A 16679-nucleotide genomic window follows, 5' to 3' on the forward strand; every position below is an offset into this window, starting at 1 on the left:
AACGGGATTAAGTCGTTCACTCACCATTTGAATCATATAAGGCTGCACAAGAGAAACTAATCGCCATATTTCGTGCTACATGACAACGCATCGTACGTACGTCGCGGAGCACCTTTCAACGATTTTCATAAACGCCTTTAAGTTTCAACCCTATCTTCAACATGGTAAGCTGGGCTTTTCTGTATTTTTCCTATTGTAAAACTTTCATTCAGCAAAATGCTACTATTTAAGACAGCGTGAGGAAGGGATTTCGTCAACGATAATGTGTAATAAAAAGCATTTAATGTTCTGTTGCGAATAGAAACCAACTGTAGTGTCGGTACATAATTTTGGAGCCGCTCTCGCGCTTGTTGCACTACTAGTATATTTATGTCTAAAAATGAGATCATGATTTCTATACTAGATTTTTTGAGTTATTATGTCAGATGTTTATGCTATATTTCTCTTTGTACCATGGGTTGTAGAGCTGTGATTCAATTCATTTCTTTACGAGTAGTGATGCTGTAGTGTTATATCTCACAAAATATAACTGGTATACTACTCACGCGGCCGTTCAGATCCGTGAAAAATATCCGAAACATATTGCCTCTAATTCAACGCCTACTCTATTTGACTATTTTATCGAATTTCCGTTTCGTTTCAGCGTGAATGTATCTCAGTCCATGTCGGCCAAGCCGGAGTCCAGATGGGCAATGCCTGCTGGGAGTTGTACTGCCTGGAGCACGGCATCCAGCCTGATGGCCAGATGCCCTCAGACAAGACAATCGGAGGTGGTGACGACTCCTTCAACACCTTCTTCAGTGAGACTGGAGCTGGCAAGCACGTTCCCCGTTGCGTCTTCGTCGATCTCGAGCCAACCGTAGTCGGTAAGATTTGGTTTATTATTGATGTAACCATGGTAACATGAACAGTCCCTATGGCAGCCAAAGGCTGAAATAGTTTGAATTTACAAAACATAGTGAAAGATAGTAGATACATTAAAATACAATACATTGACAATTGGTTCCATACCAAACAGTAATATGCACAGTGAAAGATAGGAATTACATTGCACACATAAAAATCAACAACAAAATAAAAGGAAAGACGAGATATAACTTGAAATAGAAGAACAGACAGAAATTTAGGTGAATTAATCAAAATAATTTAACACAGGAATATTCAAATTCAGATTGATTGGCTACTTAGCTTTACATTCCTGCTCCTTTCAAGACCGTTTTACAGACATATTCAAATGAATGGGTGAAAAGTGACAATAGTGACAATATATTCCATTAACCTGCATCATTTAAAAAAATATATCTTGCAGACAATTAGTGTATTGCCATCCGCCTCATATTTATTTTGATTACAAAAGCTGAAAGGTAAGAGAAATGGACAACACAAAATTCAGAGATCTACGGATGTATCTTTTAGTGCAAAGTCACTGTGGCCCAATCTTGCATGCATTTCCTGTAGTTCTGTAAGATCAAAGTTTGAAAAGAAATAGCTTGCACGTTTGAAACTGAATCGGATATGTTCAATGTTTTTAATACAGGTAGTTTAAAAGGTTGTTTTCAAGCAAGTTCTTCAATATTTCTTTTAATTTCAGATGAGGTTCGTACTGGTACCTACCGTCAGCTCTTCCACCCTGAGCAACTGATCACCGGCAAGGAGGATGCCGCCAACAACTACGCCCGTGGTCACTACACCGTCGGCAAAGAACTCATTGATCAAGTCTTAGATCGCATCAGGAAGCTGGCTGACCAGTGCACAGGTCTTCAGGGATTCCTCATCTTCCACAGCTTCGGTGGCGGCACCGGCTCTGGCTTTACCTCGCTGCTCATGGAGCGTCTTTCTGTCGATTACGGAAAGAAGTCCAAACTGGAGTTCGCCGTCTACCCCGCTCCCCAGATCTCCACTGCTGTTGTCGAGCCATACAACTCAGTTCTTACTACTCATACCACCCTGGAGCACTCCGACTGTGCCTTCATGGTCGACAACGAGGCCATCTACGATATCTGCAGACGTAACCTCGACATTGAGCGTCCCACCTACACCAACCTCAACCGTCTCATCGGCCAGATCGTCTCCTCCATCACCGCTTCTCTTCGATTCGACGGCGCCCTCAACGTCGATCTGACAGAGTTCCAGACCAACTTGGTGCCCTACCCACGTATTCATTTCCCTCTGGCCACCTACGCCCCAGTCATCTCTGCTGAGAAGGCCTACCATGAGCAGTTGACCGTTGCCGAGATCACCAACGCCTGCTTCGAGCCCGCCAACCAGATGGTGAAGTGCGATCCCCGTCACGGCAAGTACATGGCCTGCTGTCTCCTGTACCGTGGTGATGTCGTCCCTAAGGATGTCAACGCCGCCATCGCTACCATCAAAACCAAGCGTACCATCCAGTTCGTCGACTGGTGTCCAACTGGCTTCAAGGTTGGTATCAACTACCAGCCACCCACCGTCGTCCCTGGTGGTGATCTTGCCAAGGTTCAGCGTGCCGTCTGCATGTTGAGCAACACCACCGCAGTTGCCGAGGCTTGGGCTCGTCTCGACCACAAGTTCGATCTGATGTACGCCAAGCGTGCTTTCGTCCATTGGTACGTCGGAGAGGGTATGGAGGAAGGAGAGTTCTCCGAGGCTCGTGAGGATCTGGCTGCTCTCGAGAAGGACTACGAAGAAGTTGGTGTCGATTCTGTCGACGAAGAGGGAGAGGAGGAAGGTGAAGAGTATTAAAAATTCCGTCAATTAGCACAAACGTGGTTGACTCATCGCTGAAGTTGTCTCCCCCATCGACCTGACTAAGTTTTAGACCAACTTGGTGCCCTACCCACGTATCCATTTCACTCAGGCCGCCTTCGCCCCAGTCATTTCTGCTGAGGAGGCCTACCATGAGCAGTTGACCGTTGCCGAGATCACCAAACCTAAATTATCAATTCGAACAATTTTTGTTTCTTCTTGCAAGTATCTAAATAGATTTTCCCACCAAATAAAAGGGAATTGGTGCTAATTTAATGTTTATTTCAGTACACTGTGAAAAGGTTGGGCAATATTTTATCAACACTTTGCCCAACGTTGTGCCAATAGTCAACCCAACCATTTACTGGGCAATATTTTGCCCAGTGGTATTGGTATACGTAAGTACCCTACTTCACACGTGCATAATTGTTTCGTATTTTGACCAAAATTTGGGCAAAGATATGACCCTTCAACTGCCCGACTACGGTAGCCCATTTGTTGGGAAAATCTTGACCAACTGTTGGGCAAAATACGAAAATATTGCCCAATAGATGGTTGGGTTGACTATTGGCAAAGTGTTGGAAAATATTGCCCAACCTTTTCACAGTGTAAACATCTTTGATATACAGCTAAATGAAAAAATATATTAAATTATTTCATTTTTCACTGATATATTGCTTCTTTTTTGCAATTTGTCTTCTTCTGGAGATTGTCATGCTAATTAAAGTTCTTGATTGTTTAAAAGAGAACAGCGTGCAGATATGAGACAACTTGATGATTCAGAATGTACAATGGAAACCGATACTACATGTTACTGCAGTATGATTGTGATGATGGAGATGAGTCAAGGTGCTGGTTGTGGTGATGTAAATGTATAGCCTTGGTATTTAATGATAATGGGAGCATGATAAACGTGGTGATAATGATGGTGTCGATGGATTGATGTGAATTGACGGCAAAAATAGTGAAAAGGAAAACCTGCACGAATGCCGGTTGGTGTACAATGTCAGATGTAATTCTCATGAAGTTATTTGATGGATCGTGACTATATTACGAAAGTATGGTGGTGAGGACTGAGGACAATCATGGTGGCTCTGATCATGATGATGGTGCTGATAAATTATAATGAAATTATGATAAAGATGATTATGATAATGATTAATGTTAATGATGACCAGGGGCGGCGATCCCGGGGGGGGGGTGGACACGTCCTCCCTCAATTTTTTTAGGGGTAGGGGATCGTCCCCTACTGGCGTAATGATGGGGGGGGGAGCTTGGGGGCAGTTGCCCCCTAATAAAATTCAAACATGGTTTACTTCTAATTCGATACCAGTGATTTACAAATGTTGGTGAAATGGCATGATTTTTCCCTGAACTTCCTGGGGTTCTGCCCCTTGGACCCCACCAAGGGCCCTAAGGCTTGCCCCTGGTTGATCATCTGACGGTAATTAAATGCCTAAAAACCCTGAGCTTCCGGGGGTCCGCCCCTTGGACCCTACCAGGGGCCCTGGGCCTGAGGCGAGGCCCTGGTTGCTTATCTGACCGTAATTATATGCCTAAAAACAATGAGCTTCCGGGGACTCCGTCCCCTGGACCCCAACAAGGGCCCTAAGTCGGGCCGTGGATGCTCATCTACCCGCTATTAAATGCTTAAAACCCCGCCCCATGACCCCCGCCGGGGCTTTGCCCCTTGACCTCAAGCCAATTTACGCTCCACTTACTTCGCTCGCTTTGCTCTACCTGACCGAAAACATTTCAGCCCCCCCCCCGCCCCCTTTTGAAAAACGTTCCGCGGGGCCTGCATGTACCATGTAAAAGTGGGTGTGATGCGGATTTGTTTTTCTGCCCCCCCCCCCCTCCAAAAAAAAAACACAACAACACGTTTTTGCTCATTACTACACTGCTCCCCGTCCCTAGCATTTCTTCCCCCCGGTCATAAAAAGAAATCGCCGCTCCTGATGATGACGATGATTTTGAAAATGATGATGCTGATGGTGGTGAATAGTGATTAATGATGTCGATGAATGATCTTGAAGATGGTGGTGTTAATGATTGTGTTGATAATGATTTTTATGATGAAGAAGATAATGATTAATGAAGATGGTGGTGATGATCTTGAAGATAATGATTGATTATGATGAGGAAGAATAATGATGTTTACTTGAGATGGTGGTTATGTATGAATTAGGTTTGCTAGAAGAAAACATAAAGATTATGGTGGCCCTGTAATTATTTGTTGATGACGACTGGCTAAGAGTAAGAACAGTTATACACAGGCGCGTACGCAGGAGGGGGGGGGGGGAGGGGGTGTTTGGGGGGTTAAACCCCCCCTTTTGTATTTTTATGTGTACATGGCTGACCCAAAAAAGGCGACCTTACCACCCCCCAACGGAGCAAAATGTCAACACCAAAAAAAAAAAAAAAAGTGTCCTTTCTTTCAACAGAATGCATAAAATTTGAACAATGTCATGTTAGTAAACTGGTCATTGGAATCCATTCTCGCATGCATGGGCGTAGATCTGTAATTGATACCTATTGAACAATAGGTATTACGTAAGGATTGACGCCCATGCTCGCATGAGTGAACATATATAGCGAAATTGGGGGCATATGGCCATTCAAATGTTGATGAGCATTTCTATCTTTTACAGTCAATTTAAAACAATGAAGAAGAAAACAAAACCCAATCACGAGAAACACTAACAGGAATGCCTCTTTACCGTACTTGTACAAACCATGCAGTTCTGAGACTACAGTTGACATCCCAGAGCTCTATATTCCTCGTTGTTTCTCATTCCTTGTTTTCATTATGGTTTCTTCTCTTTGTGTGTGCATTTTTCTTAATCAGACCGTTGTGACTTGTGACGGTTAAATGAATGTCCTCATCCAATCGTGAAAGTTCAGAACTTGATCTAAACACATTCCGTAATGTTAGGTCGACAAGCCATAGCACCAATTATTGTATGCGATTTGCATTCTGGCTATTGCATTGTAGCGAGTGAATGAAATAATTTGTAACGAGGCACTTATCCCTTACTGTACTCCGGGGGGGGGGGGGGGGCTTGGAGGCCACTCTCAGCTTTGAATTTTAAATAGCCGTTTCAGGGCTTAAAAAAAACAACTTCAAGTCTTACGCATTTTGGTACCATTTTCGTTGAAATCTGATATACCTGTAGGGTATATAATATTAGTATGCGCATGTCATCAAAAAGTGCTATAAGAGCATATATTATTTATGTACAAGCAGAAATATGAATACAAGTTTAGATGTAGAATCATCAAATTGCCTTGATATGTTTCTCAAAGTAACTTGATGTATTCCAGAACAAAATGATACATTACAAATAAAACAAAAAATATAATAGGAAGGAAAAAAGTACTTAAGAAAATGAAATGATGAATTTCGATTTTTTTTTTTTTGTCGGATATGAGCAGTGATATGCAGATGGGTAGTGGAGAAATATTGTTCTACAGTGAGAAAGTGGGTGAAATTATTGTTTTTGGCTTTGCTCTCAGTGCCAAACCAGGGCTAAACATACTTTAGAAGTAAAAAAAAAATAATCACGTAATTTGCATTAATAATTTATACGATGCATTTTCAAACATCATAAAACTCATGAAACTTCATGATGAATATGAAATGAAGGAAACATTTATTCAAGATTCTTCACAAGTCTAGAGCCAAATATGTAGAGTATTCTGTAAAGTGCATAACATTAGCATTTTGCATAATTAATTAGGCTTTATCGACAAAAATTTGCATAGGCCTATTAGGAAAAAAATTCATATACCATCTTCGTCCTTAATACGTGAATATCTACACACGTGCAAATATTCGTGTTCATCGGACATTTGACGGCCGAGATCATGGGGGCACCCCGACCCCAGCCCCTCCCTCCCCCCTCCCCCAGTCAGAGAGAGGCCAAAAGATTTGGGCATCGTTTACATTTGATTACATACATAAATGGTCTATGTTGATGATGGCAGAGTATCAATTTTCCTCCAATTTCATATCATATCTTGTTGCAGTGGCGGATCCAGGGGGGGGGGCCGAAACGGCCGCGGCCCCCCCTATTGGCGGCGCAAAAAAAAAGGAAGAAAAAAAGAGGAAGAAAAGAAGAGGAAACAAAAGGAGAAGAGGAGAAGAAAAAAAGGAGAAGAGAAAAGAAAGGAGAAGGGAAAAGAAAAAGGAAGAGAAGAGAAAAGAGAAAAGAAAAGATAAAGAAGAAAGCCCAACTCCCCCCCCCCCCCTCCCCCTCCCTCCCACTCCGGGGTCGGAGGGACCGAATTTGTGTTCCCAAAATTTCCGATAAAGAGTTACTTTTCACGCAACAAAGTCCGGCCCGTAATACACAAAAATCCGGCCCGTACACCGGAGATAGAGGAGTGCTTTAAAAGAGAGGGAACATACATGTGCGTACCCTATAGTAAGTGGGTGGGGGGGGGGGATTCGGTGAGAAAGGGGGAAAGACAAGGAAATGGCGCTAAGTGACAGTAACGACGAATAAGGGAGAACTGTAATCGGGAGATTTGGGGTCATTCCAGAAGGTTTGGCAAACGTTATTGAATAGAGGGGGCCGGGCCGGCCGCATAAAATCTCGAGCCGCGGATTCAAAGTTAAACGTAAAAAACAGCCCCCTGCGCTACAAAGGTCATCACTCTTTAGTGAGAAATTTGAAAAGGGCACAATATTTTGGATGTCTTTTAAATAGAAGCTATATACTCAACAGTCAAATTTTAAATTAACGGTTGGGCCGCTTCATTACTCTTATTTTGTCCTTTATTTGGATTCAGCTCATACCAACTCGCTCGTGTTTGTATTTGAACTCATGTTGGTAGTAATCATGGACAGGGGCGGCAATCCTGGGTCCGATAGGGAGACACGTCCCCCAGGAAATTTAGAAATATAGCTAGAAAGAAATATAGCGGAATTTTCTAGAATGCATAATTTCAACATTGCAAAATCTTGCTTGGTTGCTACGCCCCGGCCCTCGCCCTATAACACAAAACTATGATATGACGCTCCCGGCCGTGATTTATCCATGGTTAGTGTAATAGATCTTTTCTCCCTTTCATTTCTACTAACCTAATTGTGTGCTATCACAATCATGATTGTTTCATTTTCCCTTTAAAGCAGGCGCGTAGCCAGGGGCGGTAGGGGCAGGAAGAGGACATAGGACGAAAAAGGAGCAGACAAAAAAACAAAAAAAATTCTGACAAGTCGAGTACGGTACAACGAATCGTCTTCTTTCTCTAATAATTTAATGTAATGTCAAAACTTCCGCGCTTCGCTCGGGAGGGGGGCAACTGAAATCAGACAAGGAATGGTAAAACGAATCGTCTTTTTTGTCTAATAATTTAATGAAACGTCAGAAGTTTACGCGCTACGCGCGGGCGGGGAAAAACTGAATTCAGCCAAGGATTTAGAGTCGAGAATGGAACAACGAATCATCTTCTTTCTCTAATAATTCAATGACACGTCAAAGCTTCCGCGCTTCGCGCGGGAGGGGAAAAACTGAATTCAAACAAGGATTAAGAGACGAGAATGGTACAACGATTAGTCTTCTTCCTCTAATAATGTAATGAACCGTCATAGCTTACGCGCTACGCGCGGGCGGGGAAAAACTGAATTCAGACAAGGATTAAGAGTTACGAATCGTCTTCTTTCTCTGATAATTTAATGAAACGTCAAAGCTTCCGCGGTTCGCGCGGAAGGGGGGGGGGACTCTATTCAGAGAAGGATTAAGAGTCGAAAATGGAACAACGAATCATCTTTCTTTAATAATTTCATTAAACTATGAAAGGCCAAAGTTTCCGTGCTTCGCGCGGGAGGCGGGGGGGGGGGCTGCATTCAGTCAAGTAATAAGAGTCGAGAATGGTACAACAAATCTTCTTCTTTCTCTAATAATTAATGAAACGTCAAAGCTTCCGCGCTTCGCGCGGGAGGGGGAAAACTGAATTCAAACAAGAATTAAGAGACGAGAATGCTACAACGATTCGTCTTCTTCCTCTAATAATTTAATAAACCGTCAAAGCTTACGCGCTACGCGCGGGCGGGGAAAACTGAATTCAGACAAGGATAAAGAGTCGAGAATAGTACAAAGAATCGTCTCCTTTCCCTTATAATTTAATGAAACGCCAAAGCTTCCGCGCTTCACGCGTGAGGGGGGGGGGGAACTTAATTCAGAGAAGGATTAAGGGTCGAAAATGGAACAACGAATCATCGTTCTCTGATAATTTCATTAAACTAAAAATATTGTATCAAACCATATTATGTTTCATGAAAATGTATGATGAAAAAAGAAAAAAAAAGATGCAGAAACCAATCAAATCAAATCAAATCAAATCAAATCAACTATGAAAAGCCTAAGTTTCCGTGCTTCGCGCGGGAAGGGGGGGGGGCTGAATTCAGTCAAGTAATAAGAGTCGAGAATGGTACAACAAATCTTCTTCTTTCTCTAATAATTAATGAAAGACCAAAGCTTTGAAACGCCAAAGCTTCCGCGCTTCGCGCGGGCGGGAGGAAACTGAATTCAGACAAGGATTAAGAGTCGAGAATGGTACAACAAATCGTCTTCCTTCTCTAGTAACAATTAATGAAGGGTCAAAGCTTCCGCGCTTCGCGCGTAATGGAGGGGGGGGGGGGGGGGACAGCGAGCTGCCCGAATATGAGTTTTTGATATCTTTTCTCGTTTATTTTGGTGATAAATAACACTTTCACAAGTTATTGTTGCTCGCTCGCTTCGCTCACTATTTCGAATTGTGAAACCAGAAAATTACTTTCCGGGCAAGAGGCTATAGCCCCCCCCCCCCCCCCGATGAAAATGTCAAAAATTCTACCGGTATCGTGCTTCTAATATGACCTTGTCAGTATTGGTATGTTGAGTTGAAAAAATGGTCTGCGCAATTTTCAAATTTCCGGCCCCCCCTATTGGAAAATCCTGGATCCGCGCCTGATTGTTATGACGGTTAATTATATCAAATCTTTGAACTACAAAGAATGTCCACGTTCTCATATTTTGCTGAGTGGGTATACATGCATGTAGGCCCTATATGAAAAAAGTTCCACATTTGAAAGATATGTATATGCGGTTCATTTTTCTTCTTCAAATCTAGCTCAGGTTTGAAAGTCATGTGCAAGATGGATCATACACCTTGTGTGAATTTCCCTGCCTACAGAAATCTACAAAAGCCACCTGCCTGTGCCAGACTTGAGCTAACCGTTTTTTTCCTCGAAATTAACGTACAAACCAACCAATACTCTTTGTTTCTTTTGTTCGATAGGAAGGCGCGCCTTGTAGTTTAAATGTACAAACCTTTGCTGCATGAACCAAATCATATCTGATTGATACACGTCTGTAAAAACCCAACACACACACACACACACACAGACATGGATCAAATAGCACACTTTGGGTGAATATAATGGTAGTTAGTATTGTACGGACATAGGCAATGGAACACCGTGTTATTTCATGTAAAATAATTATATTACAGACATATCGCAAAGACTAATGTAAATGTTGTAGGTGTCCTTAATTTCCTACCTCACGAACACTAATTTATGAAAATGAATTCAGGCATAACATTTTAGAGGTGAAAAATAGGGGTAAAAAAGTCTCAAATGAGTCTGTTTTATACTAATGAAAGACTAGGTGAACAAATGCGGTGGTGTTCATGCATGCCTGGCTTAAAGAGAAAGTTGAGTTCTGCGGAGAGGGTGAAACATGATTATTTTTTGTTAGTGTTTTCTTTATAATGCAAGTGTGGAAGAACACGAAAGAAAAAATGTTCCTTGAAAAGCATGGCATTTCAAATACCTTAATATTCTAAATAAAACATGACACAGCTTTCAAATTGAGGACCTCATTATTATGCCACATGTTTGTGTAGTCCCATATACATTTTTCTGTGTATAGTGCTCGTTTACTTTTACCTTATACCCTACCTGCTTTTCCCAAGACTGGGTCAAATTTCTTATCATTTTGATGATTCCAGAACCCTGTAGTACCACCAATACTTATTTGCTACACGGTCATCTTTTTCTGATCAATTCCACACCGTTTTTTGTTGACAATGCTATCCGCATGACCAGAACTCAACTTTATCTTTAACCAGCCGCATTTTGGGTGTGGTATATATAATACACACCAACCGTTAGCCGCTTCATTCATAGTGACTGCTGTAGACACATCAACGTCGTGAGCAAGCTCAGTGTGAAAACCCATTTCTTCAGTACAAAGAAATAAGAAAGCCTTATACAACATGGTAAGTGGATTTATATTCACATCTTTTAGCGCTATCTAAGATGACTGTTATTTTAAAAGGTTACAGTCCAATCTTGAGCAGCAAGTCGTTCGTAGGGTAAACATTATCTGATTATTAATGATGATTCATCAGCGAGGATCGCGTTTGTTCGTCATGTTTGCTATGCTATGTTTGGTGTATTTTAATAAACTGAACTAAACTAAACACTTCCATTTACAGTTACAGTATGATATGCGAAATCATTTCTTCACCATAAAAACATATCATATTTCTTCATATTCGTAATATTTTATTAACACCATGAACACATTAATATTTTTCATGAAAATGTATACGCACTGTACCAGGCGAGGGCCAAATATATCATCGAAGTTGCATGTATAGGCAGGATGGATATTTGACAAAGGACAAAGAATTGTGCAAAGAATAATTGGCTTGCATAATATGTGCATGCATAGACTATTTTAGGCGCGTGACGAGGCACCGAAAACGGGCTAGTTTTCACTTTCGTTTTCACTCGGTGCAGGGTACTACGTAATACACATAACACAATAATCTTTATAAAATTCGTCTAATCCGAGCTAATGTGCTTTTGAAAAAAGCCGTCACACCAACGAGAAAATTGTGAATAATCATCTACTTTACGCACGCCCTAGTCGTCGGGAGAAAATGGCAGCCCTATGTCAGAAGCATGCAGTAGTAGTACACTATGTATGTGACGTTGACACGTACAAATTCGCGCGCCAATGCACGTGTTATATTATACCATGGACCTTACACGGCAAGCTAGCCTATGCACACCACATCGAACGCATTGGGGGATACGCTCGAGTGCACTTGTCGCCATATTGCCTAGTCCTCTTTCTTTCTATATAAAATACCGCCGACTTAGATTCATATGTAATTTTGAAGTTGGACTTTTCACATATCAATTATTGGCATGAGTTATCATCTAGTATATTAAATTAATTAAATCTCTTTCAAGTTCCAAGACCAGGATAAAATAGAAGGGTTAAATTTTGTTCACATCTTACTAAATAGCTTTTTAAAATAATATTTTTAATGGGGAATTCAGTTATTTATTTCATGTTTACTTAAAATGGTTTATTGAAAAGAAATTATTCATGGCCAGATTATTTTACAATCATGATAGTGAATACATTGCAAAATGATAAAACATAAATATCAATGTGATTGTATTAGATTGGTTGAATCGACCGCTTTACTATTAACATTCAAATTTTATGGAGACTTTAAACAAGGGTTATCCTTGACACCCTCTAAGCTCACCTGAGGCTTGCCTGACATAGCAACAATCAATGTATACATTACTAGAAGTCACTGGATTCCAAGTATTTGTAGTTCATTTATAGCTTAGCTCATCAGTAGGTCCCCAAGGAGGGAAACATCCATAGATTTAAATATATATTAGTTAACTGGTTTTTTGACAATCGTGCTCACTAGAAAGTGAAGGATGAAGAGCAATATATTATAGGTCATTTTGATTGGTTAATTGACCTTGTTAAAAAAATGTGACGTGATATGACATTTTACAGGATATCAAATTATGGCGAAGCGGAGGGGGAGGGGCAAATGCACGTTATGAGAAGTTGATACTACAGCTGCATACCGTGAGCAGCAGCATGGGGGGGGGGGGGAGGGGCGTGGCATGGCTGGAGTATGCTGGTAGGAGTATGCTGGTAGGACTTTGCCTATGTATCCAAGAGGCTGTTCACACCGGCACAGATAGCGCGCGCTAGACGGCGCTATCTCCGCGGTTTGGAAGGTACAACGTCGTTTCGGTCCGCCCAACAGCGAGCCACGGCGAGCCAACACTGGAGCACCTCTTGGGGGTGGTCCACGAGAGAGAGCGCGGTCTAGCGCGCGCTAGAAAAAAGGGGGTGCTACGATAGACCGCGCTATCTCATTGCGGTGTGAACAGCCTCCCAGTCAAACTATTTCCGGAATCAAAGAAATGTTTCTTCTTCTGTTTAAACATACTTTGTCTGTTATCATTCGAAAGGACTTTTTATTGCGGTCATTTTACCACCATTCTCATCTACCCACATTTTATTACAACCAAGTAAAGAATTGTAATGTAATGTAATTCATTATTGCGGGCTATAATTTTGCCATGACTTAATAAAATGTTACCAAACTAGGCAGACAGTTGTCGAGTATATGGATTCACAAGTCTGCCAAATTTCACAGACCTAGGAATATAATTCGCAATTTAGACTAGAGCAAGTTGAATTTAATTCAGAATTTTCTTGAAAAGCATAATGTTCAACAGTAATTTTTGTAAAAGTTGGTTAGCAGTATTTATTTGCCTGGCAGGGGGATCTCTTGAAGCATCTAAATAAATTTAAAATGTTCAGAACTTAAGAGGGCGCTATTTAACTATTGCATGACTGTTGGTGAGAGGAATTTAGCTGGGGTGTGTGCAATCACTGCAATGTCAAGATAAGGATATCTTGAAAAGTTGAGACAGAAACGAATTGATATAAAAAAAAAAAGGAGTATTTTTTTGGCTCTAGGGGTAATTTTTTAAAGAATTTTAGCGACTTCTAATGCAGTTGATTTTGGATTAAAATTCAGAGGATGAAGTTTGCTTTTTAAATGGCCGGCTATACATTGAGGGCTGAAGAACAACTCTTGGACTATCTAGAGCAATTTGTTAGATGTATGTGTACAGGTGCGTACGCTTTTGGGGGGGGGGGTTGGGGTTGGGGTTAAACCCCCCCTTAAGGTTTGTTTATGTGTATGTTTTTGGGAACCCCCCCCCCCCCCCCCCCCCCTTTGGATTTTTTTATATTTTTTTTTTTAATAATTTTAAAAAAAAAAAAATGCCAATGGCTGACCTAAAAAAGTGTGTCCTCTTAATTCCCCCACCCCCCCCCCCCCCCCCCCCGCTTATTCAGCGGCTGGCTGAGTCGTTGAGAAATTTTGGGTCCGATTTTAAACCCCCCCCCCCCCCCCTTTAAAAAATCCTGCGTACGCCACTGTATGTGTAACATCTAGGATAGTGGAGATAGGTAGGCCAAAAGAAAGGACTTGCTTCATCTGTAATTCAAATGTTTTTCTTCTCTTTACAAATTTAGCGTGAATGTATCTCAGTCCACGTCGGCCAGTGTGGCGTCCAGATGGGAAATGCCTGCTGGGAGTTGTACTGCCTGGAGCACGGCATCCAGCCTGATGGCCAGATGCCCTCAGACAAGACCATCGGAGGTGGTGACGACTCCTTCAACACCTTCTTCAGTGAGACTGGAGCTGGCAAGCACGTACCCCGTGCTGTTTTCGTCGATCTTGAGCCGTCCGTTGTGGGTAGGTGTTTTTTTCCACAAACTTTGAAATACTCATGTTGTTTTATGCAAAACATTTATGTCCTCAAAGGGGGGAACATAGTGTTGCTTACAATTAGTTGTAACTTGTAATTGGCATCTACTTACCATTTGTTGAATTACATGCATCATTTAAAAAAAAAAATATCTTGCAGACAATTAGTGTATTGCCATCCGCCTCATATTTATTTTGATTACAAAAGCTGAAAGGTAAGAGAAATGGCCGACACAAAATTCAGAGATCTACGGATGTATCTTTTAGTGCAAAGTCACAGTGGCCCAATCTTGCATGCATTTCCTGTAGTTGATTAAGATCAAAGATTGAAAAGAAATAGCTAGCACGTTTGAAACTGAATCAGATATATTCAATGTTTTAATACAGGTAGTTTAAAAGGTTGTTTTCAAGCAAGTTCTTCAATATTTCTTTTAATTTCAGATGAGGTTCGTACTGGTACGTACCGTCAGCTCTTCCACCCTGAGCAACTGATCACCGGCAAGGAGGATGCTGCCAACAACTACGCCCGTGGTCACTACACCGTCGGCAAAGAACTCATTGATCAAGTCTTAGATCGCATCAGGAAGTTGGCTGACCAGTGCACAGGTCTCCAGGGATTCCTCATCTTCCACAGCTTCGGTGGCGGCACCGGCTCTGGCTTCACCTCCCTGCTCATGGAGCGTCTTTCTGTCGATTACGGAAAGAAGTCCAAACTGGAGTTCGCCGTCTACCCCGCTCCTCAGATCTCCACTGCTGTTGTCGAGCCATACAACTCAGTTCTTACTACTCATACCACCCTGGAGCACTCCGACTGTGCCTTCATGGTCGACAACGAGGCCATCTACGATATCTGCAGACGTAACCTCGACATTGAGCGTCCCACCTACACCAACCTCAATCGTCTCATCGGCCAGATCGTCTCCTCCATCACCGCTTCTCTTCGATTCGATGGCGCCCTCAACGTCGATCTGACAGAGTTCCAGACCAACTTGGTGCCCTACCCACGTATTCATTTCCCTCTGGCCACCTACGCCCCAGTCATCTCTGCTGAGAAGGCCTACCATGAGCAGTTGACCGTTGCCGAGATCACCAACGCCTGCTTCGAGCCCGCCAACCAGATGGTGAAGTGCGATCCCCGTCACGGCAAGTACATGGCCTGCTGTCTCCTGTACCGTGGTGATGTCGTCCCCAAGGATGTCAACGCCGCCATCGCTACCATCAAGACCAAGCGTACTATCCAGTTCGTCGACTGGTGTCCAACTGGCTTCAAGGTCGGTATCAACTACCAGCCACCCACCGTCGTCCCTGGTGGTGATCTTGCCAAGGTTCAGCGTGCTGTCTGCATGTTGAGCAACACCACCGCAGTTGCCGAGGCCTGGGCCCGTCTTGACCACAAATTCGATCTGATGTACGCCAAGCGTGCTTTCGTCCATTGGTACGTTGGAGAGGGTATGGAGGAAGGTGAGTTCTCCGAGGCTCGTGAGGATCTGGCTGCTCTCGAGAAGGACTACGAAGAAGTTGGTGTTGATTCCGCAGACGCAGAGGGAGAGGACGAGGAAGGTGATGAGGAATACTAAACTAAGATATCTAAAGTCCCGGCAGAGCCATCGATGTAGTAAACTATTAAAAAAAAAAAACTCATTTTAAAAATGCAGCTGTAATTTTCTGCCAATGTATCAACTTTTCCTTGATGATACTAGCGTTTGGTCTCCGACTAAACCAACTCAATTATACCAAGCTTGCCCATTAGTTTAAAAGCAGCTAAGCAAAATACATTCATAACTGTTTAAGAATATCTGAACTGAGTACTATCAACGTTAAACCTAAAATTATCCAACTCAAAATGCACTTCCTGTTTTATTTAAGATATTCAATTATTCAAATCACTATGACGAAAATGTGAGAATATAGATTAATAATATCTCCTAAGATCATTGCCTCTGCATAATTTTGTCTGTAAAATAGATAACATACACAATTACACATTTATTAGAACGAGATAAGATATGAGTGGGTGTCAAAGTGAGTGGCATTTTGTGGAAGATAATACCGAAACAGTGTTTGAGTGGACATAGAGAGAGAGAGAGAGAGAATTGGATGAACGGAAACAGAGACATCAAGAGAGAGAGAGAGGGAACAGCTGGAGAGAGAAGGAGAAAACAGCTGAGAAGAGGGAGAGGGAGAGAGAACAGAGCTTAAGAGAGAGAGAAGGAAAAATGAAGAAAGGTTGAAGATAAAGAGAGAGAAAGAAGAGGTGAAGATAAAGGGGGAAGAAAGTGGGAGAAAAAAGACAAAAGATGAAGAAAGATTGAATATGAAGAGACTTAAAGGAAACGGAGAGTGAGATGGAA

The 16679-nt window shown here is 42.1% G+C and overlaps 1 protein-coding gene across 4 annotated transcripts in view; it reads left to right on the top strand.

Annotated features, from left to right (window-relative positions):
* Nucleotides 1–32: 32 nt before the first annotated feature.
* The window catches only part of LOC585338 (tubulin alpha-1 chain), a 33644-nt gene continuing 16997 nt past the window's right edge, over nt 33–16679 (top strand). Inside the window, exons 1-3 of one of the 4 annotated variants that reach the window (XM_030994825.1) lie at nt 33–164; nt 644–866; nt 1592–2903. In XM_030994825.1, coding sequence (XP_030850685.1) covers nt 162–164; nt 644–866; nt 1592–2721 — 1356 coding nt within the window. In that variant the 5' untranslated portion in view covers nt 33–161 and the 3' untranslated portion in view covers nt 2722–2903. Of the gene's footprint in view, nt 165–643; nt 867–1591; nt 2904–10866; nt 10993–14093; nt 14317–14769; nt 16258–16679 lie in introns of those variants that run through there. The other 3 variants (XM_030994821.1, XM_030994824.1, XM_030994823.1) reach the window with 3 other exon arrangements.

Source organism: Strongylocentrotus purpuratus, unplaced genomic scaffold (assembly GCF_000002235.5).
Source record: "Strongylocentrotus purpuratus isolate Spur 01 unplaced genomic scaffold, Spur_5.0 spur5_scaffold_21, whole genome shotgun sequence".
In the NCBI taxonomy this organism is placed as follows: Eukaryota; Metazoa; Echinodermata; class Echinoidea; order Camarodonta; family Strongylocentrotidae; genus Strongylocentrotus; species Strongylocentrotus purpuratus.